The sequence below is a fragment of the Mirounga angustirostris genome, unplaced genomic scaffold, assembly GCF_029215605.1.
Source record: "Mirounga angustirostris isolate CCGP_5_RB_7025 unplaced genomic scaffold, mMirAng1.0.hap1 SCAF_15, whole genome shotgun sequence".
In the NCBI taxonomy this organism is placed as follows: domain Eukaryota; kingdom Metazoa; phylum Chordata; class Mammalia; order Carnivora; family Phocidae; genus Mirounga; species Mirounga angustirostris.
Genome location: NW_026991723.1, coordinates 80,105,152 through 80,130,968, shown reverse-complemented (window position 1 = coordinate 80,130,968; position 25,817 = coordinate 80,105,152). Strand labels below are relative to the sequence as shown.

Below are 25,817 nucleotides of genomic sequence, written 5' to 3'. Positions count from 1 at the left end.
GAGTGATTAGACCATCCTCTTCTAGAAACCACTCTTTGATATTCTGACAGATGCTGAATACTGGGCTAATGGTCTATGGCAAGTGTCGTCCCTCTGCCATTTTCTTGATATCCTTATTCTCTTGTGATCGAGGCTAGAAGACGACACTGAACCCTGTCACTAGCCTGGTGATCCTGTCACTCACTTCCCTTTTCCGTTTGGAGGCATGCTTCGTCCATGCTTAGCTGACAGGATTGTGGTGATTTTTCTTATTAGTTACTAGGTAATGTAAAACATGCCTCTTTTGGGGATAGATTAATGTGTCTGGCTGTGGTGACGAATTAGAATGACAACAACAGAAGCCATTTTACCAAGTGCCTACGATGGGCCACGCCCTGGGAACATTACTTGCGGTAATGTTCCATTGCGCATTATCTCAGCTAACCCTCCCCAGAAACTCCACAAAGTACGTATTACCATTCCCATTTTACAGATGGGGAGCCTCAGTGTTAACAAGATTCACTTACTTATCTATAGCCACACAGGTTGGTATTTCTACTCAGCTGTGCTCCATTAGCACTTTAATTATGAAATCATCTATGATATACACAAAGGAAGAATTACTACACATATGATTAAAGGAAGGCTGTGTTTTCTCTTGGCTGACATCAACTTTGGATATTTAAATTGTGTTTTTCAGAAGTAACTAGAAATACAATTTTCCTTATTCTGTTTTTGCCTCCTTTGAAGAGAATTTCACCCTTATGAAATGCCATCAGACATGTTGAACTGATTTTAGTTCAAATGATTTCCTTTTTATCCCTGTCACTTTTAACCAAGTGATTCAGGACTCAGTGTGACATATTTACTGCCTTTGCAGGAAGATGTATGAATCTATCCCAGAGTCAAGAAGGATAGGAAACTCCAACATTAGAATGTTCCCAAAGATTTTAATATTATACATTTGGGAGAACAGCCATGGATGTAATAATCTAGCTTTCTAGACCTTGATCCTTTTCACTATATTTCTTTAAAAATTATTTTTAACTTGCATTACCTTAAAGCAGAATATCATGTCAACATCCCATATCAACTTCCACTCCCATGTGTATTTCTTTTGTTTCTTAAAACTAGATAATTTTGTCTTTTACATTTCATTCTCTGTTTTTATTTTCAGAAGTTATTGTTCCAACACCTGAAGGTTCTACCATTTTGGTTTCCAATGCCTCTTTGACCACATCAGTGCCCACCCCTGTTATAAATAGTACATTTACCCCCACAATCCTGCAGACTATCTTTTCAGTAAGCTCTGCTGAAAACAGCACATCAGCATTAGCTGATGTTTCATGGACCCAGTTTAACATCATCATTTTGACAGTCATCATCATTGTGGTGGTGCTGCTGATGGGATTTGTGGGGGCTGTCTATATGTACCGGGAGTACCAAAACCGGAAACTCAATGCCCCCTTTTGGACCATCGAGCTGAAAGAAGACAATATCAGTTTCAGCAGCTACCATGACAGCATTCCCAATGCAGATGTGTCAGGACTCTTGGAAGATGATGGTAATGAAGTAGCTCCCAACGGGCAACTGACCCTGACAACACCCATACATAACTACAAAGCCTAAGGAGCTAGACCCGTTGTCTGGATTGTTAGACCACAGTGCTCACTAAGACCACATCATCTCCTGGGCCAGATGAAGCCTGGGTAGTTTGCTGAGAAAGCAAAGGCGTAGAGTGCACCTGAAATTTTTAGGTACAAATTTGTAATGCACTTAGCCCATTACTCTTAGTTTCCCCCATGAAGATCTGAAACAGTCGCTGTCAATAAGGACTTGTGGTAAAGTATATTTTTGTACCAAACTACATGGGAGTATAGAAAGGCTGAACCCTGCAGTGCAGCCCACATCTACTCTGACCTCCAAACAGACTCCTGGGGAAGTGTTCACCAAATCAGTGGAAACAAGATGGAAGTGGAGGGGGAAGGACTGCTGGAAGACTTTTCATCTCCATTCCTGAGACACCTTGCTTAAAAGGAGAGTCAGGGATGATATTCCTTTTACTGTGCTAAAAGGCATCACTGAAGAAAGCTTAACGTCTGGGCTGTATCACAATAAACTCGACTGTTTTTGAAAAGGGGCAGAAAAGTCTCAAGAAGATCTTTAGAAAAGCTTGATTTTTCCTTCCCAAATTCTTGCTCAATGATAGAATCAAAGCACAGAATAAGCTTCTAATGGTAGAAAGAGGAAGGCAACATCTGGGAGCAGGAAGCTGATGGTCCTCCTTAGGGTCTCAGTGTAAATGGTACATTGTCTAAAAATAAGGCCTCTTCCTGCCTCTAGAGAAATAAGGTGTATATAGTTAATGTAGCATATCTGGTCGACATTGTATTTGTATCTATTTGTAAAAAAAAATCATGTCATATTTTATCATCTAGAATTTATTTGTACAGCAGTTAATGGTGTTGTAAAAAGAAAATATGGGGATTGGTTAAAATAGAGTAACATAGATGGCAATATTGCTAGAGCTGGGACTCTGGTGACCATCCGTCATTTTTAGTCCCTCTTTGGACACTGTTGAAATTTATAAGAGGTTGAATGTTTCTAACCTTTCTTTCCCTTTCTCAGTCTCAAAATAGAGTTATATGTTCTCTGACTTACTGTAGATTCAAGCAATAGATTTTTAAGCAATTGATCATTAAGCTGGGATAGAGGCTGGGCTCTCCAAAGCACTCCCCCGATTAGACGTTAGCCTGTCTACATATTTTACATAGATTAATGTACAACGTATCCTCACGAAAAAAAAAAATGTCTCTAAATGTAGAAGATAGTCTTCCAAAGGAATGAGAAATATTTTAGTTCCAAAAGAAAAGCCATCGTATCACTTGGGATCCCCTGTTTTCATGCCTGTGAAATATTTATATTCTTCCTCCATCCCCCTCCAAAAAAACACCTTCTACATTTGAACATAGCTTATCATCCAGACTCCACGAGGTCTGCCGTCTTCTTGTCCAGTTAGAGGGTAGCTCTGGAGGTGGGTGGGTACAGTTAGTCCTTGCTTACAGACACAGATTTTCCCTAGAGGCCACATACTGTTGCTCTCATCTGTTACAATATTGACAGATTGTGGGTTAAGCAAGCCAGGAAAAGCAGCCAGAAGTCAAATATAGATATTTATTAGGAGGAATGGCAAACTGTCAAGTGGTTAGGAAAAAAAAAGCAAGGATTTATTAGATCAGACCTAGGATATCCAAGTTGACAGCCTTGCCTAACTTCCCCCAAGAAAAACCTGGAATTTGGTCATCCCTCTGTAGGAGACCCCTCAGTCTTCTCAGGTTTTAGAGATGATGTTCTGGAGGATGGACAGACAAATACCTACTTCTGGTAACCTGGGGTGCTCCGAATATTTGGCCGTTGCTCATGAGAATAGAGGTTACGTGGCATTACATTATATTAAAATCAGTGAATATGGCTATAGCCCTTTGCAGTTCACAGAGCACCTTTCCATATATGTGTCCTCTGTTCCTCATCATAGCCCCCTGAGGAAGTAATTATTGTCCCCATTTTATAGATGAGGTTAAATGTCTTGTTCAAGGCTATACAGTGTGTCATTATTAGGCTTGGAATCAGGCCTCCTAATTGAAGCATACGTTCTCTCAACTATATGCTAATGCGGAAACTGCCTAGCCCCAGACAAAGAAGGCTGGGAGGAAGAGTCCTGTCTGGGACTGTTTCTAACTTCTGTAAGTACAAGGTACAGTCCAGGACCATACAGCTGGGAAGGAGTTTGTGGAAAGGACATAGGAGGATTACTATCTGAAGCTAGCATTGGTGATAAGACGGCAAAACCACCAATTTGTGCTTCATTAACGTGAACGAATCCTCCCAAGCGGGGAGGGAAAATGTGCTTTCCCCACAGCTGCCGCCTTTGCCCGTACAGACCGAACACTGCACAGTTCCAAGGAAGTGTGCAAACTGACAGACCTGCCTTTCTCCCAGATTGCCAGCCCTTCAACGTGACGGATTGAAGGTGGTGAAGAAGAAACATTCGTTAAGTAGAAGTTAACCCAATAGAGAAAGCATGAGTGTTTGTCGGGGTCTAAGAGCCAAAGCCAAATCGTCCAGATTCTGGCCATATAGAAACTTTTTGAAACAGACCTTAAGAGATATTGCAGACATTGTATCACAAGAAACGTTAACTTCTAAGCACCGACTAACAGCTCCTAGGTCATGTTCTTAATTCTTCCCAGTGGAAAAAAAAATTAAGGTCTTGGAATTTGTTTTAAACAATATTCTTCAATGCCCCCTGCTTTTTGCTGGGGGAGATAATTTTGCTCTAGAATTTAAATCAATCATGAAGTGATCTACCAGCAAAATCAGACTAGGAAACTAGAGGGAATATGCATTACACAATATTCATTCCTCTGAAGGCAGGATCCCTATGAACCATGGCGTTCAGCACTGGGATCCCATCAGTCCTTCAGAAAGATAATATTGGAGGAATTTCTAAATAAGGATTAGAAATGTGTTTATTTTCAAATAAGGCTAGTGTGAATCTTACTGATAAATGACAGATACTGCTATTAAGTGATAATTCTATCTTCATTCATTCATTTTCATAAGCCCTGCATTTCTGACAGATGCCCTAGGTACTGTTGTTAACTATGTCTGTCCTCCCTTACTTTCCTCTCCTTCCCTGCACCGTCAAGCTCCCAGATGTCTCTTATTAATGGAATTTCTCCAGGTATAGGGAAAAATGGTAATAAAAACTAAAGCTCACTTATACTAAGGTCCTACGGATTTGATGTGTTACTACTCTGAGGGGTACCTGCATTTTAAGAGAGAACAGAGCAGATGTGGGATGGGAGGAGAGAGATCTGGGGGGAGAGGATTTGTACAGTGTCAGATTATATGGCTACTCTCTAGCCCTAACGTCCCCCAGAAAACTGGTCATTAAAGCAATACTCACTGCCCTGCTAGTTCATTTTGGTCAGCGAGTGCCTTCCGGACATTTAGCCCTTCCCGTGCTGTTTTGGAGGCAGAGAGCTAAAGCAATAGTACGTCTTCCTAAGAGCCTCAGTTGGGACGGGGTTATTAGATCATTCACCGTGGTCCTCTGTTTTCTGTAGGACACACGGTGAACATAACAGCACTTGTGATGAACATTCCCTGGTTCTTATACTTTGAGGTATGTGGATAGGAGTTGAAGATATGCATCTCAAGGAAAGCTCTCCAACAAAAAGTTCAGAGAAGTAAAATCGACCCAGTGTAACCTGTTAGAGCAAGGAAAGCATTTCTGGCCTTATGATCCATTATGATCTTCTTGGACAGTAGGGGGTTTGAGAACTAACAGGAGTTTGGTGTGTGCAGGGGAGTGACAGAAGGTTAGTGGCAATTTTCCTCTTTAACCCTGAGCCAGTGACTATGCCAAGGGAAAAAGCGGGAAGAACACACTGGTTCAAGACGTCAAAAACGTCAAATGGACTGAAGGTTATGGATCGTTAAAATGGCAGTGATTGAATGATGTTTTTTCAAAGGCAGATGGGAGCCTCCCTTACATGTTACTTCTGCATATGCAATCACTGCAGCCGGGGCGACAACGTGAGCCACGGTAGCCCAGAGCCAAATGATCTGCAGCTGAGTTCTCACGCTAGGCCCAAGCACTCTGTCCTGCATTACCTGTCAGCCCAAGTGACTAGGGAATGTTTCTGAGACATTAAACTCGTCTGTATGTCACTAAAATTCTAACACAAATTTTAAAAACGTGTCTCCTATATATGCTGTACTAGGCTTCATGATGCATTTCTAAATTTGTGTATGATTTGAATATATGAAAAGAATTTATACAAGAGTGTTATTTAAAATTATTAAAAAAATAAATGTATATAATTTGTACCTATTGTAGATTTGTTGTTTTACTTTTTTTATGTGGTCAGATTTGTTGGAAGTCTTTTAATATATGTCACAGAGCATTTATTTTCAAACCACTTCATGAAAATCTTTGAACCCTTCACTTATTGACCATGCTTTTTGTTTTAACTTCTTTTAAATAATGTTTTTCCACTTAGGAAAAAAAAATGCCATAAGATTCCCCCTCTTAGAACAAAACAAAACACCCTGGGGTGGGGGGAGCATTTATTAACATATAACCTTGTTTGTGCTTTTGCCTGTCCCCTATGAGATTCATTGGGATTTCCATGAAAATTTTAAAGAAAAAATTTTTCCTCTTGAATTTCTTTTTCATACATATAAAAAATTTTCTTTCTTCAGTATAAATCTGAAGGGAACAATGTTCTATGTGTTTATTAGACAACCTGCAACGAGCGTACATCTTTTTATTATTTTGAGGTACCCTTGAAGATCCTGTATTTTGACAAAGCTCAGTGGTGTTTAATGGGATGCCATCTAGAAATCCAAGGGGTATTTTGAAAAAAAAGAAAAAGTAAATCAGGCTTTCCTTTGTTCTGCGAGCTTTATAAACTTCAGTTGGTTTATTCAACTTCAGTCAGTTGATATTTAAACTTCAAAACCCTGTTTTTCCTTTCTTTTTTTGTCACACAAGAAAATAAGTCATATTACTCTATAATCCCACCTTATATTTTTATACATGTGGTTCTATACATGTAAGTCTATAATGTATATGATTTGGGTATTATTTGAAGGAAATGGAATAAGCATGGCAGAAATCTAACTAAACAAAATCTCAAAAGAAAGGAAATGTATGTACAATCTTAGCACACTAAGAGGAAGTATTGCCAAAAATATTACTTTTATAGTATTGTATTCATACTTTGGATGAAAGTCTATCAAAGGCATTTATTAGATTGTCAAAACTGGGTGTATTCCTTTTTCATAGGAGTATAAGATGCATATGTTTTATTATTTTTTTATTTTTTACAGATTTTATTTATTTATTTATTTTAAAGATTTTATTTATTTTTATTTATTTGACAGAGAGAGAGACTGCGAGAGAGGGAACACAAGTAGGGGGAGAGGGAGAGGGAGAAACAGGCTTCCCGCTGAGCAGGGAGCCCGATGCGGGGCTCGATCCCAGGACCACGACCTGAGCCGAAGGCAGATGCTTAACGACTGAGCCACCCAGGTGCCCCCAAGATTTTGTTTATTTATTTGACAGAGAGAGAGACAGCGAGAGCCAGAACACAAGCAGGGGGAGTGGGAGAGGGAGAAGCAAGCTTCCCACTGAGCAGGGAGCCCAATGCGGGGCTCAATCCCAGGACCCTGGGATCATGACCTGAGTCAAAGGCAGACGCTTAACAACTGAGCCACCCAGGCGCCCAAGATGCATATATTTTACAAAAATTCCCCTTCTTCCATTATAATTAAACCAGTGACTTCAAAGTAACAATTATGTTTAGTTACATTTAAAAAGTTAGGCTAAATTCAAAACAACAAAATGATTTTTGTGAAATGATAAGTATTAGAAGTGTAAACTGACAGGCTGAAAAGAGATATTTTAAGTGAATGTTAAAAAGACATAGTTTTACATGTAAGTTAGCTTTTCAAGGCAATTTTATGAAGAAATTATTGTCGTACTTATTGTACTGTTTCTCAAACCTCCACTTACAAAATGAAAGCCATCACACTGTTAAATGTGTTGTTTGTATTAATAAGTAGGTTTTAAACCTTGGATGTTGAGCACTGAACTTTCAGACAGTTGCACAAAAAAACAGGCAAAATGTTTTCCTTTATGTTTAATAAGAGTCGGTTTGGGGTAATAAAGGAAGTGTTTGGGAGGAAATCTTCTTTTGTGGTTTCCTTTCTGTTGTCAGACCAACAGCTACAGTCTTCTATGTCCATATTTTTTTCTTAATCCCCGTCTCAAATAAGGAAGAATCTCAACCCTTCCTTACATTCATTACCATTCTAACCCAACTATATTTGACTCACGTATAACTTCCTATAGGTGCCAGGTTATATGATGCCTTTCTCCCTTTGCTGGTACCGTTTCTCCTATCTATAACATCCTTGAGAATATTTATTCATTTTTTGCAACCCCTCGATAAAGGAAAGTTGATCAATCCTTAATTTGTATCTCTGTTTTGCTTAGTGAATACCTCTCTTATTGCACATATTTTATTGGAAATACTTGTTATTTTATGTCTTCCCCAGTAGACTCTATATTCCTTGGAACCCGGAACATTTATTCTATCTCTAGTATCTGGCATGGTGCTGGCACATTGTAGATACTCAGTAAGTTGTGGTTTAAAACAAAAGATACTTCATATGATCTCACTGATATGAGGAATTCTTAATCGCAGGAAACAAACTGAGGGTTGCTGGAGTGGGGGGTGGGGTGGGAGGGATGGGGTGACTGGGTGATAGACACTGGGGAGGGTATGTGCTCTGGTAAGCGCTGTGAATTGTGCAAGGCTGTTGAATCTCAGATCTGTACCTCTGAAACAAATAATGCAATATATGTTAAGAAAAAAAAAAGAAGAAGAAGAAGGTAGCGGGAGGGGAAGAATGAAGGGGGGGCAATTGGAGGGGTAGATGAACCGTGAGAGACGATAGACTCTGAAAACAAACTGAGGGTTCTAGAGGGGAGGGGGGTGGGAGGATGGGTTAGCCTGGTGGTGGGTATTGAGGAAGGCACATTCTGCATGGAGCACTGGGTGTTGTGCACAAACAATGAATCATGGAACACTACATCTAAAACTAATGATGTAATGTATGGGGATTAACATAAGAATAAAAAAACAAAAAACAAAAGATACTTGACAGATACAGGAGTTGGTATGGGAACTTAATTGGTGAAGTATAAGAAATATTCATTAGGCAAGATAGTATGTCTTATTTAATAGAGATGTCAGCATATGTATTTCAGAGGGTCTGAGAAACTCTTGAAATGGCATTCTGCTTTGTTTGTGAATACAAATAATTTGTGTGTGTTTGTGTGTGTACACATGCATGCGTTTTCTGGAGGAAAGGTCCATACCCTTAATCATGGTCTCTAAAGGATCTATGATCCCCAAAGGATTAACAACTACTTGAATGGTGATTACTCTGTATATTTCAGTAGTGAAAACCTTCCCACTGAATGGCAGTCAGTACAGCCTTGATTCAAGAAATCCACTTCTGGGATTTCCTCATAAGGAAAAGAACTAAAAAGCAGAGAATTCTGTGCAAAAAAAAATAATAATAAATTTTTTTTTCCCCCAGAGTGTGTATAAAGTTAAAAAGAATGGGGACAAACTCTAGATGGTCAACAACAGATGTGGCTTAGTGCATGCACTTATTGAGATAAAACAAAATCATTAAAAAGAATTAGGAAGAATGACTAAAAATAGAATCAAAGTTTAGTGGAAAAAAACAGAGCATTTTGCAGATGTGCATGCAACTGGTATACAGTTTAGAGAAACTCTGATGTGTGTGCACCAGGACCCACATTTCAAATTCTTTACTGCAGCATCATTTGTTATAGCAAAATAATTGGAAACACCCCAGTTGTCTGTCAGTAGAAGAATGGATACATTGTCGGGTATCCAAGTACTTGAACAGAATTTTGTGCAGTAGTTAAAGAATTATAGCTATATATCAATATGGATGAATCTCAAAAACATAATGCCAGGGGGAAAAAAAAGCAAGCCATAGAGAATGTATTCGATATAATTTCTTTTATATAATGTCCCAAATGGGAAATAGAATATATTGTTTAAAAATAACATACATATACGGGAAAATTATAAAGGAAAACGAGAGAATGATTAATATAAAAGTGAAGATAACTTTGGAAAAGAGAGGGGGATGCAGAGATGATGTCAAAGGTACTAGTAATGTTCTTAAGAAGTGTGTGTTTACATGGGCTTTTTGATGTATTCTTTTTTAATACTGTGTGTGTATATATGCTCAAGCACACACACATACTCTGGTATATGTGTCATATTTCACAGTGAAAATTTTCAATAGGATATAAACTGGTGGATACAACATGATTTCAACTATGTTGAAAAAATAATACAGAAAATGTTTGGAAGGTAATACCATAACTTGAGATACCTGTACCAAAAATACAATGTTCCAACTGATACCACAGAAATACAAAAGATTCTAAGAGATTACTATGAACAATTATACGCCAACAAATTGGACAACCTAGAAGAAATGGATAAATTCCTAGAAACATGAAATCTAGCAAGACAGAATCATGATGAAATAGGAAATCTGGACAGCCCAATTACTAGCAAGGAGATTGAATCAGTAATCAAAAACCTTCCAACAAACAGAAGTCCAGCTGAATTCTGCCAAGCATTCAAAGAAGAATTAATACCAATCCTTCTCAAGCTCTTCCAAAAAACAGTAAGCGGGGGAGCTCTTCCAAACACACGTTATGAGGCCAGCATTACCTCGATACCAAAACTAGAAAAGGATGCCACAAGAAAAGAAAGTTACAGGCCAGTATCCCTGTTGAAGATAAACACAAAAATTCTCAACAAGATATTAGCAAACTGAATTCAACAGTACATTGAAAGAATCATACACCATGATCGAAAGGGATTAATTCCAGGGATGCAAGGATGATTCAACATTCACAAATCAGGCAATGGGATAGACCAGATTAACAAAATGAAGTATAAAAATCATATGATCAGATGGGCAGCTGCCTGGCTCAGTCAGTAGAGCATGCGACTTTTGATCCTGGGTCATGAGTTCTAGCCCCATGTTGGATGTAGAGATTACTTTAAGAAAATTTTTTTAAATCATGTGATCATCTCAATAGATGCAGAGAAAGCATTTGACAAAGTTCAACATCTATTTATGATAAAAACTCTCAACAAAGTGGGTATAGAGGGAAACTATAATAATAGTTGACATAATTAGGACCATATATGACAAATCCCCATCTATATCACAGAAAAAGCTGAAAGCTTTTTCTCTAAGATCAGGAACAGGACAAGGATGTCCACTCTTGCCAGTTTTATTTAACATAGTATTGGGAGTCTTAGCCAGAGCAATTAGGCAAGAAAAATAAATAAAAGCTATCCAAATTGGAAAGAAAGAAATAAAATAGTCACTATTTGCAGATAGCATCATATTATATATAGAAAATCCTAGAGACTCCATTAAAAAAAAAACTGTTAGAACGAATAAAGAAATTCGGTAAAGTTGCAGGATACAAAATCAACACACAGAAATCTGTTGCATTTATTTACACCAATAATGGACAATCAGAAAAATTAAGAAAACAAGCCCATTTACAATTGCATCAAAAAGAGTAAAATACCCAGGAATAGATCTAATCAAGGAGGTGAAAGACTTATATATTGAAAACTATGAGACATTAATGAAAGAAATTGAAGAAGACACAAATGGAAAAATATTTCATGCTCGTGGATTGGAAGAATTAATATTATTAAAACATCCATACTACCCAAAACAATGCACAGATTCAATGTAATTGTTACCAAATTCCAATGGTATTTTTCACAGAAATAGAACAAATAATTCTAAAATTTGTATGGAATCACAAAAGACCTTGACTAGGCAAAGCAATCTTGAGAAAGAAGAACAAAGCTGGAGCCATCATGCTCCTCAATTTCAAACTATATTACAAAGCTATAGTAATGAAACAGTATGGTTTTTACATAAAGGCAGACACATATATCACTGGAACAGAATATGAAGTCCAGAAATAAACCCATACATATATGGTCAATTAATTTACAGCAACAAAGGAGCCAAGGATATACAGTGGGAAGAGGACAGTCTCTTCAATAAATGGGACTGAGAAAATTGGATAGCCACATGAGCAAGAATGAAACCGGACCACTATCTTATACTGTACACAAAAATTAACTCAAAATGAATTAAGGACTTGAATGTAGGACCTGAAACCATAAAAGTAGAAGGAAATATAGGCAGTAAGGTCTTGGTGATGATTTTTTTGAATCTGATATTAAAAGCAAAGACAACAAAAGTAAAAATAAACAAGTGCGACTACACAAACTAAAAAGTTTCTGCATAGCAAAGGAAACCATTAACAAAAACGAAAGGGCAACCTGCTGAATGGGAGAAAATAATTGCGAATCGTATGTCTAGTAAGGGGCAAATATCCACAATATACAAAGAATTCATACAACTCAATAGCAAAAAAAAAAAAAAAATCAATTAAAAATGGGCAGAAGATTTAAGCAGACTTTTTTCCCAAAGAAGACATACAGATGGCCATCGGGTACATGAAAGGATGCTCAACATCACTCATCATCAGGGAAATGTAAATCAAAGCCATAATGAGATATCACCTCATACTTCTCAGAATGGATAGATTGAAAAAGACAAGAAATAACAAGTGTTGACATGGATGTGGAGAAAAAGGAACCCTTGTGCACTGTTGGTGGGAAGCTAAATTGGCACAACCACTATGGGAAACAGTATAGAGGTTCCTCAAAAAAATTAAAAATAGAGCTACCCTATGACCCAGCAATCCCACTTCTGGGTATATATCTGAAGAAAATGAAAACACTAAGTCAAAAAGATATCTGCACTCTCATGTTGGCAGCATTATCTACAATAGCCAAGATATGGAAACAACCTAAGTGTCCATTGATGGGTGAATGGACAAATAAATTGTGGTATATATATATGTACAATGGAATATTACTCAGCTATAAAAAATGAAATCTTGCCATTTGCCACAACATGGATGGACTTCAAAGGCATTATGATAAGTGAAATAAGTCAGACAAAGAAAGACAAGTATCATATGATCTGTCTTATATGTGGAATCTAAAAAAGAAAAAGAGAAAAAGAAAAAAACCCAAGCTCATAGATACAGAGAACAGATTGATGGTTGTAAGAGGTGAGGAGGTGGAAGAAATGGGTGAACATTTTTTTTTTTAGTTGAAAAGATTAAACAAAACAAAAGTCAGTGTTAGAGACCTGGCATGTATATAAACTCCCCAACAATCAGGACAAACAAATAAAAGAGATAAAAGGAAACAAATCTACACTACATTTTATCTCCTAATGGTAAAAAAATAAATCATCAGATCCTCCTAAATGTTTATGCATTTAGTAGCAGAGCTTCAGAATACATGAAGCAAAAGCTGATAGAACTGAAAGGAGAAATAGTAAAAAATCACAATCATAGTTGGAGATTGCAACCCCTCTCTCAACGCACAGAGCAAACAGACAGAAAACCAGTGAGGACATAGAACATTTGGACAACACTGTCACCAACTTGACCTTAATTGACACAGACTCACGCAACATAGCACAATACACATTCTTTTCAACTGCACATAGAACATTTACTAAGATACACCATACACTGAGTCATAAAATAAGTCTTACAAATTTCTTAAAATTTATTTTTTTTTAAAGAGGAATAGAACACCCTTTATTACAACTGGGGTTAAAAAAAAAGCCCCCTATCTAAAATGGAAAATTCCCATCTGCTCAAGACAGAAGTAAATAGGGCGCCTGGGTGGCTCAGTTGGTTAAGTGACTGCCTTCGGCTCAGGTCATGATCCTGGAGTCCCGGGATCGAGTCCCGCATCGGGCTCCCTGCTCGGCAGGGAGCCTGCTTCTCCCTCTGACCCTCCCCCCTCTCATGTGCTCTCTCTCTCTCATTCTCTCTGTCTCAAATAAATAAATAAAATCTTAAAAAAAAAAAAAAGACAGAAGTAAATAAACAACAACAGGAGTTCAATAGAAAGCACTCCTAAAGTCCAGTTTTGATCAACAGCTCTTATCTGTGTATTTATTTATTTAAGTAGGCTCCGTACCCAACATACGGCTTGAATCCACAACCCTGAGCTCAAGAATCACATGCTCCACTGACTGAGGCAGCCAGGCGTCCCCCCATAAGTCTTACAAATTAAGACCAAAAAAAAATCAAATCATACAAAATATGTTCTCTAACCTCAACGGAATTAGAAATTAGTAACAAATATAGCTGGAAAATTCTGAAGTCTTAAAACTAACATACTTCTAAATAACCCATAGGTCAAAGAAAAAATGGAAAAAAGAAAGTATTTTAAACTGAATTAAAATGAAAACGCAACATTTCACATTTGTGGGATGCAGCTGGAGCAGTGCTTAGAGGGAAATTAGGAGCACTCAATGTCTATATTAGAACAGAGGAAAGATCTCAAATCAATGATCTTAAAAAAAACTGAAAAGGAAGAGCAAAATAAACCCCAAGTAAACAGAAGATAAGATATAATAAAGATAAGGACAAAAATAAATACAAAAGAAAACAATAGAGAAAAATCCATGGAACCAAAAGTTCATTCTTTGAGAAATCCAAATAAAATTGATAAACTTGCAGCCAGAATGATCAGGAAAATTTTAAGAAGAGAGAAAGAAAGCACACACAGAACCGATATCAGGAATGAGAGAGGGACTATCACTATAGATCCTACTGATATTAAAAGGATAATAGGCGAAGTTGAGCCTGTCATGAGCACGCTCAGAAGGCGCACACACGAGTTGTGTCTTTCCACAATGTCTGCTTTCTTCAGTCATAAAGCAAGGTTAACAATTATAAAGCAGGATTCCAAACCCGATGACATTTCACTAGGTGTTTAACGTGGCTTCTCATCACACAAAGCAAAGCACAAGACAAGTCACACAACAAACAAGATAGAACAGGGGGTAGGAAGTTAAAGAACCAAACTCAGAGTCAGCCTGTGGGTGCGCAGTTGAGATAAGGCCTCGGTCCCGTCCAGGTCCATTCTCAGCACTTACTTGCAGTGAAGGATCTCAGTTCTTTTTGGAGATCGATCGGGCAGAACCTTCGGCTGCAGCCGCTTTTTGAAGTGGTCAGACATAGAGGGGTCAGTGTCTGAGGAGTCTACAGTTGGCTATAAAAATCCTCCCTTTTTTAAAGGGATTTAATTGGACTTGGGCCTTTGCAGACTCTGTTTCCGCTGGTTTTCAGCCCTGAGTGTGTCATCAGTGGGTGCTGGTCTCGGCGATATCTGGTCTTAGCTGCAGTGGCCTCAGCTGTCTGCATCATTGCTTGACCCCTGCTCGACAAGTGACTCCATCGTGCTCTCCACATATTCCAATAAATTTGATGACTTAGGCAAAACATACAGATTCCTTGAAAGACACAGACTGTCAAAGCTCTCTCAAAAAACGATAATATCTGTTAGAAAATAGAATTTGTACTTAGCAACATCCTACCAAAAAAAAAAAAAAATCCAGGTTTAGATAGCTTCACTGGTGAATTCCATGAAGCATTTAAAGAAGAAATAATACTAATTCTCCATAAACTCTTCCAGAGACAATATTTCCCAACTCATTCTAGCATTACCCTGATACCAAAACCAGACAAAGGCATCACAAGAAAACTACACTCCAATATCCCTCGTGAGCACAGACATAAATATTTCTAAGAAAATTTAAGCAGATTAAATACAATGAAATATTAAAAAGACAGTACTTCCTGACTAACTGGGATTTATCCCATGAATGCAAGGCTGGTACAACATGCAAAAATCAATCAAAGTAATTCACACAGATTGGAAAAAAATTATATGATGATCATCTCAATAGATACAGAAAAAAAGCATTGGACCAAATCCAACATTGATTTATGATCAAGTTGATGATGATGAAGAAGATGATGATGGTACTCTGTCTACTCTCACGTTATCTGTTCAGTGTGATGACTGGACCATCTTCATCTGTTTAATCCCATTGCTAAGCACAGGCCCTGGGACCAAAATGAGCTCAATAAACACTGGCAAATGAACGAGCGAATCAATTATATTGCAGTTTTTATATTGGTGGACATGGTGGAGATGCATAAGCATACTTCAGTTGGTAAAGGCTTCGAATTAATGTAAGCCTGAACGAAAACCCAAGCGGACTGTTATTTTGGGCAGCACCAAGTCACTTTTAACTAGGAATGTTTTGGGGGGTGACCCTGGAAATAAACAGCACAGGATTTCCTTCCATGGAATGGTGCTGATCAAGCTCATTCCTTCAGTGAGAGAGAAATCTTGCCCACACACTGGATTGCGAATCCTCAAATATTTTGTCATGTGCTGTGTAGGAAGCAAACTCAGTCTGATATATGGATGCTTTGGGTACCCTCCCCTCTCTGCCTTTATTTTTAGTAGCTTGCAGAACCAAGAGGCTATCGCTCAGCTTTTTAATTTCCTCCAAGCATTTTCTAAACGAGCCATTGTTATCTTTAATCACCATGCGAGGGGATTATCCAGTTCCACTGGAAGAAGCTATTTTTGCCAAGAGATGAGATTCTTCCAGACAAGGATAAAGACATTAATGGTTGTCTATTAAGATTCTGTTTTAGTTGAGATAATAATTTGGGGGTAATTTAGCAAATTGTATAGGCTCCAACGGATCATTAATCTCCAAAGGAATCGTCTGAAATGGAGAGGATTTTATAGTCCGGAGCAAGAATCAGAGTTTGGTGACAGTGATATTTTGAATTTCCTTAATTAAAAGGAAAAGGTGGGAGGCGGGTGGGAGGATGGGTTAGCCTGGTAATGGGTATTGAGGAGGGCACATTCTGCATGGAGCACTGGATGAATCATGGAACACTACATCTAAAACTAATGATGTAATGTATGGGGATTAACATAAGAATAAAAATAAATAAATAAATAAATAAAAGGAAAAGGTAGCAATGTGAACAGGTATGGGACCTGGGTAAAGAATTAACTTTATTTCCTTATAAACATGCACCTCGCCTTTTTGTCTGAAAAGACAGAGATCATCACACTATTAAATGAAGGTGTTAAAGTATCAGTTAAGGGTGACAAAGAGGAGGTCAGCACACCTAAGCCAAAGGTTGCATTAGTAGTTGACACCCAAATTTTGCCGAGTTTCCTAGCAACCAACAACGTCTATTACTTAGCTGTTACCATCTAATTAAAGGATGCGTACTGGAACGTCAGCAGAAAAATCTCTTTAACGGAATTCTAAAAAAACAACCCGTAGCAGTACGAAGAGCATCAGCTTTGTAAGCAGAGCAATGCGGGTCCCAGTGCAGTCCCCCGCAACCATCGGACCTTGGGGAAGTTAATGAATGGCTCTTAGTCCTCCTGTCCTTACCTGTAAAAGGAATGATGCTGACCTCAGGGTTGCACTGAGATTAAATCAAACCTTATACGTACAGCACCTCGGTTCATGCTATGTCTACAATGAATGATACTTCCTTCTTCCCTCCCTTTTGTTTAAGAGATATTTAATAAAAGCTTTACCCACCCCAACATGCCCCCCCCCAAAAGCCATATTATTCTTTCTGTAATGAGTTGGGGAATTGGACCTGGGACCAGGTGGCTTGTTTTCTGAGTAGAAAACCAACCCACAGCCCAGTATTGGAGTAAGGCCACTCCTTGGTTTTAGGTATATTTGGAGTGAAACGAAACACTTTTCTAAGTTGAATTGCCGCTGTTTTTGTGTTTTCGGGAGGGGGAGTGGGGCGGTGGGGGAGTGGGGGGCGCTGGGGCTGGGATGGCATCCACAGGAGGCTGAGTGTTGTAGGCGTCCTTGTGGTCCCACCAAGACAAATCTTTAATGACAGAAAGTGGACTAGTGATTTCCTGAGGTGGAAGGGATATTTGATTGCATCACAAGGGAGATTTTGGGGTGATGGACATGCCTTATATCTGTGTGAATACGGTAGCCACTGGCCTCATGTGGCTGTTTAAAAGTAAGATCAAGTTTTTTTTAAAAATTCAGTTCCTCGTTCACATAACCACATTTCCGGTGTTCAAGAGCCACACATGTACAGAGTTCCTTTGGGCAAGTCAGAAAAGGATGCCCCTTCTGTGGAATGGATTCATCTTGATTAATTCCACGATCTTTTCTTGCCTACAGCTATTGCTACTTTCCATATTCAGATGTGCAGCTGGGAAGGGTGCTGGAAAGCTCTCCCTGGGTAATTTTTGTGAAGCCTTTGACTCTCTAATAGCCAGGCTCTGGGTTTAGACACATGGGGATCTGGCTGTGGTACTGAGGATGATCAATTATGGGAGATTTTGATTCGGGGTGTGTCTAGGCCTTTTGTAAGTTTCCAACAAGCTCAGAAGCATCAGCTTTTGGGAACTGGGAGATTGAGGTCCAAGTTCCTTTTTCTTTCACTAGCTTTTGCTGTGTGACTTTGGGAAAACTGGTTCATGTCTGGAGCCTCAGTGTCCTTATTCATAAAGGCTAACAAACTTGTTTGTGTGTGAGAAAGCATCGAAGGGATGAAAAATGTGATACGGGCTTTGTAAATTGTGGTGTATCAAACAGTGATTTTATTTCTGCTGGACTTAAAAAGTGAGGGCCTTATGCACCTATGACATGAACAAGTTTGTATTTTCTTTTTTTTTTTTAATTTTTTTTTTAAAGATTTTATTTATTTGACAGAGAGAGACATAGCGAGAGCGGAAACACAAGCAGGGGGAGTGGGAGAGCGAGAAGCAGGCTACCTGCTGAGCGGGGAGCCCGATGCGGGGCTCGATCCCAGGACCCTGGGACCATGACCTGAGCTGAAGGCAGACGCTTAACGACTGAGCCACCCAGGCGCCCCAAGTTTGTATTTTCTTTTGCAGGGAATGGATCTTGCTTATAAAACACCTTTCCCCAGCCCCTCAGTCAGAATGACTCAGTTTCTTCTCTTTGTGCCCCTAAAATCTTACTGTTAGTGTTTTTTTTTTTAAGATTTTATTTATTCATTTGAGAGAGAGAGAGAGAGAGAAAACAAGCAGGAGAGGCAGAGGGAGAAGCAGGCTTCCCACCGAGCTGGGAGTCCGACATGCGGCTCGGTCCCAAGACCCTGCGATCATGACCTGAGCCGAAGACAGACACCCAACCATCTGAGCCACCCAGGCGCCCCTGTTAGTTTTATTATACCAGCAAAGTATTGAAGATGTTTTACTTTGATTTTTTATTATGCATTTTCACCAGCTTCTGAAGGCAGGGGTAGCAGGAACTCCATGAAAGGCACCGCGGCTTCGTGATTAAGAGGGTGGGCTTTCGAATGAAGTACTGGGTCCATCTGGGTCCATCTCTCATCTCCTCCACCTCACTGCTGTGTGGCCCAGCAAATCCCTCTTCTGTCTGAGCCTCGGTTTTGTTAACTGTAAACTGGAGTGTAATCTGTCCCTGTTTCATACGGTTAATATAAGGATTGAATAGAATGTTGATCAACACATGTCCAGCACATAGAAAGAGCTCATCAGTATATGGTAATTAATATCAGTTATTCATGGAACATCAGAGCCAAAGGGGCCCTCAATGTTGCAGTCTGATGCACCGAGTTTACAAATAAGAAAGCAGGCCCAGAACATTGAATTAGCAGGTCTATGGTCATAACCTGTTGATGCGTGTTACCCTTTGTACCTGCTGCTCCCTTGTTATGGAGTGTTTCTCATTCCTCTTTCCATCTTGAATCGAAGTCAGGACTTGAAGTGAATTTGACAAACGCATTGAGCACCAACTCTGTGCACGGCCTGGGACTCGTTTGGGCCCAGATGGCATCATTGGCTTAGTAACCCAGCATGCTCTGGAGAAGACAGTGGGTGCTTAAGGACTGCTGAGGGGGAGGGTTGATTGGGAAGAGCTCCTGAGAGCAAGGGGCTGGGGGGACATGCTAGAAATTCTGCTGGCCTTGGGACCAGTCAGACCTGGGTCTGGAACTTGGCACACCTATGTATTAGAAGGGCAGCTTGGCCAAATCTAGGACAATTTGTGTAACAAAAGAAATAAGGATAGTAATGGATTATAACCCATCAAATAAAGCAAACACCCATAAGTCCATATGGATTTCAATAAGTAACTAACTGAGGGAGAAGAGAAAGCTCTTTCTTCCAGTAGAATTCCAGTTAAAAAATATAGAAGGAGGGGCGCCTGGCTGGCTAAGTTGGTGGAGCGTGTGACTCTTCATCTTGAGGTTGTGACTTCCAGCCCCACACTGGGTGGAGAGATTACTTAAAAATAAAATCTTTACAAAATATATAGAAGGAAAGATGAGAAGAGTAAATCACCAATTGGTGAATACACAGTCATAATTGTTTTAGAAAGGAATTATCCATGGATGCTAAAATTAGTGGGTGAAAGTCTGATGAAAAACAGGATAATCGCATAGTCTCAAATATCCCCTCACAAGGGGAGTTGACCCTTAACTAATGACAAAAAGAAAAATAATAATCTTGCCATGGAGAATCTTGGCAGATACCACCCTAGCCAAGATCAGAGTTGATATCACCAATTAACGAGACATATGAACGTCATCTGCCTCCTGAGACCCTGAGAAAGGCATAGCATCACTTTCATGCCCAAAGTGCATTACCTCTCAATTTAATCACGAGGAAACACCACATGAACCCAAACTGAGGAACATTCTATCAAGTAAATGGCAAGACCTTTCCTCAGGTGCCAATGTCATGAAATCCAAAGACAGAGGCGCTGTCACGGACTGGAGGAGAGTCAGGAGGCATGATGACTCAACACAGTGTGGAATCCTAGATTGGATCCAGGAAAAGGGCATTCACCAGAAAACTGATTAAATTTAAATACGGTCTGTAGTAAATAGTACTGTATCCATGTAATTTCTTATTTTTGACAATTATGCTACAGTTATGTAAGATGTTAATCTATTACAAAGCTGGGTGAAAGCTATCTGGGGAATGCTTTGTACTATTTTTGCAACTTTTTTTCTAAGTCTGAAATTATTTCTAAATGAAAAGCTAAGAAAAATAGAAGGAAAGAAAGAGAGAAAGAAAGGAAGAAAAGAATGTCTTTGGGAAATCTCTTCCCTTCCCTGATCCTTTCTTTCCTCATCTGTAGACTGGGGCCCTCACTCCAAATACTTCAGAGTCGCCTGAGGATAGAATGGAACAGTGCAAAGCAACAGTGTGCATGAACTGATGTTACAAACTTATTCTTGCTGCTAGTCATGGCAGCTCATGTGTCTTGATGAGATGCTTGAGCTGCTAAAACTTCAGGAGGGTTCTACCCTAATGAGAAACATCTGGCTGCAAGCTACTTCCTTCCAGCCATTTGCTATGACCTTGCCCAGCAGATAATAATGCCAGCCTTGTGGCTGGGTGGCTGTTGTCAAGGAGATGGAGCCAGATAGCCCAAACAGCTGGTGGCAGTGACATCATCTTCAGGCTTGGCAGAAAGAAGGGCCTTGGTGAGACAGAGATGAGGCAAAGGGCTCGTCCCTGGCCACGAAAATGGGAAAAACAACTTCCCAAATAGGCCATCCATTGTCAGTTGATTCTATTTTCAGTTTCCAGGTTCATCGAAGGGTTTAGCACACCATCCGGGAACATAGTCATTTGCTGGACAGGGCAATGGATTCATCATAAGGAGAGCTCCTCACAGGCTCTTTCTTCTTTATAGTTTTCAAAGTATCTAGTTAGATAATGCAGCTGTGTGAGCTCATTGTTGTCTGCCCCATTTTACACATGGGAAACCCAAGGAGGAGCAAAAGGGGAAGGGACCCCAGTCACAGGAAAAGTCAGAGGACTTTCCAGAGTCCGAATCTAGGTGGCCAGACTTCCAGTCCCACGATCATACCGCCCACACCAAGATTCACCTTGTGGCCACCTTGCAGCAGTTACCCAAGGACTAGAGTCTGGTGAACACATCACTGAAATACTGTTGTGGGGATGTAGACCTCACCTCTTAGTCCTAAATTTTAAGGAGTAGAAAAACAAACAGATACAAAAGACAGGCTGCCCAAAACAATTATGACATTGGAGTTTAGAGGCACCTGGGCTCCAATCCCAGCTCTGCAACTTACCAGCAATGAGACCTGGAGTGAGTTATTTTTACCTCTTTTGGTCTCTGTCTTCTCATCGGTGAGTAAAATGGGGATAACACCTGTACCTACTCCGGAGGACCTTTGTGAGAGTTCAGGGAGGTGGTATGTGTGATATGCTGGACACAGGTAATACACGAGAGATGCTCAAAATGTGTAAATCCTTGTCCTCGTTTCTTTCCTCAAGAGCTTCCATCTGCTGGATGTAAAGTTAGTGCCTTCATTTGGGGAGTGATGATTTGTGACTCAGCCTCCCTCACCAGAACAGAGTTGGCAGTGTGTTTGTAGCTTTGAAAGAAACACAAAGAAATCGCCTCCAGAGCTGTGAGGTCCTGAGACATCCATCTAGTCCAGCCTTCTTATTTCAGAGGTGTAGAAACAGGCCCAGAAGAGTGGTCTGCAAAGATCACAGAGGGTTGGTGGCAGAACCAGGGCAGGCATCTGACACCTCCAGCTTCCCTGCTTTTGGACACACTCATCTCTTCGGTTGAACTTAGCCTGTTCCAGGGCATCAAGGACTGTCCCTTCCCTGGGTCGGGGCGTCTGATGTGCCAACTTGTTCCTGCCCACTCTCTCTTTCAGGCTGTTGTTTTATTGCTGATTCAGGGGTGGGTGAAGAAGAAGGACAGGTGCAGGACCATGAGTTTTGTAGACTTCACTAAAGCTAATAAAGGGGTGGGGGAGAGATTTATGGGATTACCGTTGACAGGGCTACTAGCGATATCTCAGGTCATCCTCACATCCTCACAAAAATCTTGCAGGATAGATATTAGCCCCCAATTTCCAGATTGGTTGAATCATTCATTCAACATATATTTTAAAATGCCTTCTGGGTGGCAGACATAGTGTTGGGGATATAGCAGTGAACAATTCAGAACACAGTATCTGTGCTCATGGGGTTTCCTGTCTAGAGCAAAAGGAAGACTTTCTAAAAAACACAGAAATACATAATTGCAAAATGTGGTTACGTGCCACAAAAGAAAAATACGCGTTGCTAAGAATACAAGAAAGGACTTGCTTTACATTAGAGGATTAGAGAAGGCTTCTTTTGGAAAGTACACTTACATTTTAGCACACCAGGAAGACTTGTACCTGATTATAGGGAAAGTCACCATCTACCCACTCCCCCATCTTCTCAAGTTATTTTCATCCAGGATTCTTCTGACAGCCCACAGGGGAAGGTAGCAACACGGAGATGAGGAGAGGGTGGTTGACTTCACTGGCCCAGCTCTGTCAAAATTATCCATTTATTTTCTGGTGCATTAGGAAGGGCAGCCAGGGTTGTGGAGAGCCCTGATCTAGTTGGCAGGAGCCGTGGGTCTGGCTTTGACACTTTGGGCGATTCGTTTCCTCTCTCTGGGCCTCGGTTTACTGATCTCAGGTGCGTTTAAGCTTTGGGAGATTGGAGGAGTGTTGGTGACCACCGACTCAAAGGGATGAGCTTATTTGCTTCAAAGTAAGTGTGCAGATTACTGCTTGATTTGGGATCCCACAGGAAGGATTTTTCTAAAGTGAGGCGGCGCTTGTTTATCTGAATTTCAGCTCAAGGCGAAAGCCTTTTGGATGCACAGTATAATGACCCCTAAGGTTAGGGGGTCATTGTTGTAGAAAAGCATTTGCTGGGTTAGGAACTCTAAGGGTCGGTGCAAGACTGGCTTCCCATCTCCCGCTTGAATTAACGGACCAAGGCCGGCCTTTGCCCTCAACAAACATGGCCCTTGCCCGGGCCTCGGCCTGAGTGCCCTCACAAAAAATGGCAGCCTGCCTCTCTTTTCTTGGTCTTGCTGGCCCAAGTGCGAGGCTCTTGCCCTTAATCAAGATGGCACCCGCCCGCGCTTCTCTGCCAGGCCTCTGGGCGCCGGCTGTCGGCTTCACGGCGCGCGCCTCGGTGACCCCGCCTCGCTTCCGTAGGAAGAAGCGCCGGGAAAGATGGCGGCGGCTGCGGTTTGAATTCCAGCGGCGCCGCCGGAGTCCGAACAAGAGCGGGGTTGGAGGGGGCGGGGACCTGGCGAGCCTGCGGGTCGCGACAGCGGGGGGAACCAGGTGGCCCCGCCGCCACAGACGCCAAGGCCACCCCCCCGTGTCCGCGATGGACTCGGTGTTGGAAGAGGACGTCACCCTCCCCGGGACGCTCAGCGGCTGCAGGTGCGGCCGGGGCTTGGCAGGGTCGCGGTGACCCGGCCGGGGCTCCCGCTGATGGGGTACACCCTGGCCGAGCCTTGGGGTTTGCCCTTGAGAGTGTTTGAGGGCGTCCGGACGGGGGCAGTGGGTGGGGTGGGGTCTGGCAGGGTGAGTGTCTCGAGGACCCAGCGGCTGATCCTGAGTGGGGGGGCACCGGGGGTCCCGACCCGCATCACACCTGCCTCTTCGGGAAATCTTTGAAGAGGGGGTGAGGGTCAGGCAAGGGGTTTTCTGAAGAGCGGGAGGAGGGGCGTGTACCGTTAGTAGGGGCTGTTTGAGGAGTAGGCACCTTGGAGGTTTGCTTTCCTTAAGGGGAAGGTAGTTGGCGCGTCTGGACTTCGTTCATGGGCTCGCACAGTGGCCAAGGCGGGGGCCGTGCAGTGCAGCGGTTAAGGGCCTTGGCTGGAGTTGAACAGAATTGGATTCAGACCCGACCCTTTAACCTAACTGGTTGTGTGGCTTTGGTAAAGGGGTCTAACCTGTTTCCCGTCTGTAACATGGGACTGGTAGTAACATGCAGCCGACAGAATTGGGGTGAAGATCAGAAGAGGAGATGACTTCGCCGCGATTTGCTTGGCAAGAGTAGTGTGTGGCACATAACTGGTGCTTAAAAAATGATCCTGTGACCATATCATTCTCACCACCATCAGTAGGACAGACTGGGGACTCGTGGCTGGGAGTGGCCTCCCAAAGGACCTGTCCCACGAGGCTGTGGGAGCCCACATTGTCGGAGGGGCCTGGTGTCTTTCCTTTGGGTAGGAAAGCCTGACAGAGCCCCAGGCTGCTCCCGGGCTGGGGCCGTTTGTTTCTTGGGGGCTCCTGGTGGAGAGTGGGAAGGAGGACGTGGAGGAGAGCCCTGACTGAGAATCCGCAGTGCTGATCCAGGTCTGCTGGGATAGGCTGCTGGTTTTAGGCACAGACCCCCTCATTGAAAGGGTGACCATGTTATTTATTATACAACCCGGGACACTTTGAAGAGTGAAGTGGGCACAGTTAATATTTATGTCTAGACAGCAGGCATGAACTGGTCCTATCTTGGGCAAACCTGGACAAATGGCTACTCTGTTTAATGAGAACCCGTTATGTGTCAGGCACAGAGCAAGGCCCTTCACAGCTCCCGCCTGATTGCATCCCGTGGTAATTCATCACGTCCCTTTCTCTTCATCTGACTACCATTGTCCCAACATAATTGGGGAGGACCTCTCACCTGGATTGTCCTCACACCTGTAATAGTCCTTTCTACTACAGTTTGAAGGCTTTTTTAAAGTGTAAATCCGACGGTCGGTCTGCTGCTGTGTATCTGTTTAGTGCTTCTCATTGCCCTTAAGATAAAGTCCATTAAGGGGTGCCGGGCGGTTAAGTCGTTGGGCGTCTGCCTTCGGCTCAGGTCATGATCCCAGGGTCCTGGGATCGAGTCCCACATCGGGCTCCCTGCTCTGCAGGAAGCCTGCTTCTTCCTCTCCCACTCCCCCTGCTTGTGTTCCCTCTCTCGCTGTGTCTCTCTCTGTCAAATAAATAAATAAAATCTTAAAAAAAAATAAAGTCCGTTAATATTCTCTGCTCTTCTTATCTCTGTGCCAGTTGACCAAGCCCTTGGGCTTTGGGACCCAGACCTAGGTGGGTTTCAATCCCAGTTCTGTATTTAACAACCTGTGGTCTTTGGCAAGGCACTCGCTCTTTGTGAGCCTCAGTATTTGTCATCTGAAAAATGGGTGAATCTGAAAGGATTTTGACCAGTGCCTGACAGAGTAGCAACTCAGCAGATGAACACAACTCTTCCCTTGCCTCCCCTTCCTGCCTTCGCTGCATATGTTCCTGTGACTGATCTCTTACCTGCTTCAGGCCCTCCCTGGCTCCCCGTCACCCTCAGGATGTTCTTTAATATAGCTTCTAACGTCCTTCA

The 25,817-nt window shown here is 41.5% G+C and overlaps 2 protein-coding genes across 7 annotated transcripts in view; both read left to right on the top strand.

The window, feature by feature from the left end:
* Positions 1–5,879, top strand: part of MEGF9 (multiple EGF like domains 9) — an 85,700-nt gene extending 79,821 nt beyond the window's left edge. Inside the window, exon 6 of the mRNA XM_045883024.2 lies at positions 1,157–5,879. Coding sequence (XP_045738980.1) covers positions 1,157–1,608 — 452 coding nt within the window. The 3' untranslated portion in view covers positions 1,609–5,879. The remainder of the gene's footprint in view (positions 1–1,156) is intronic.
* Positions 5,880–23,649: 17,770 nt separating this feature from the next.
* The window catches only part of CDK5RAP2 (CDK5 regulatory subunit associated protein 2), a 172,035-nt gene continuing 169,867 nt past the window's right edge, over positions 23,650–25,817 (top strand). For all 6 annotated transcript variants that reach the window (XM_045883023.3, XM_054509379.2, XM_054509378.2 and 3 more), the window contains exon 1: positions 23,650–23,878. In XM_045883023.3, coding sequence (XP_045738979.2) covers positions 23,823–23,878 — 56 coding nt within the window. In that variant the 5' untranslated portion in view covers positions 23,650–23,822. The remainder of the gene's footprint in view (positions 23,879–25,817) is intronic.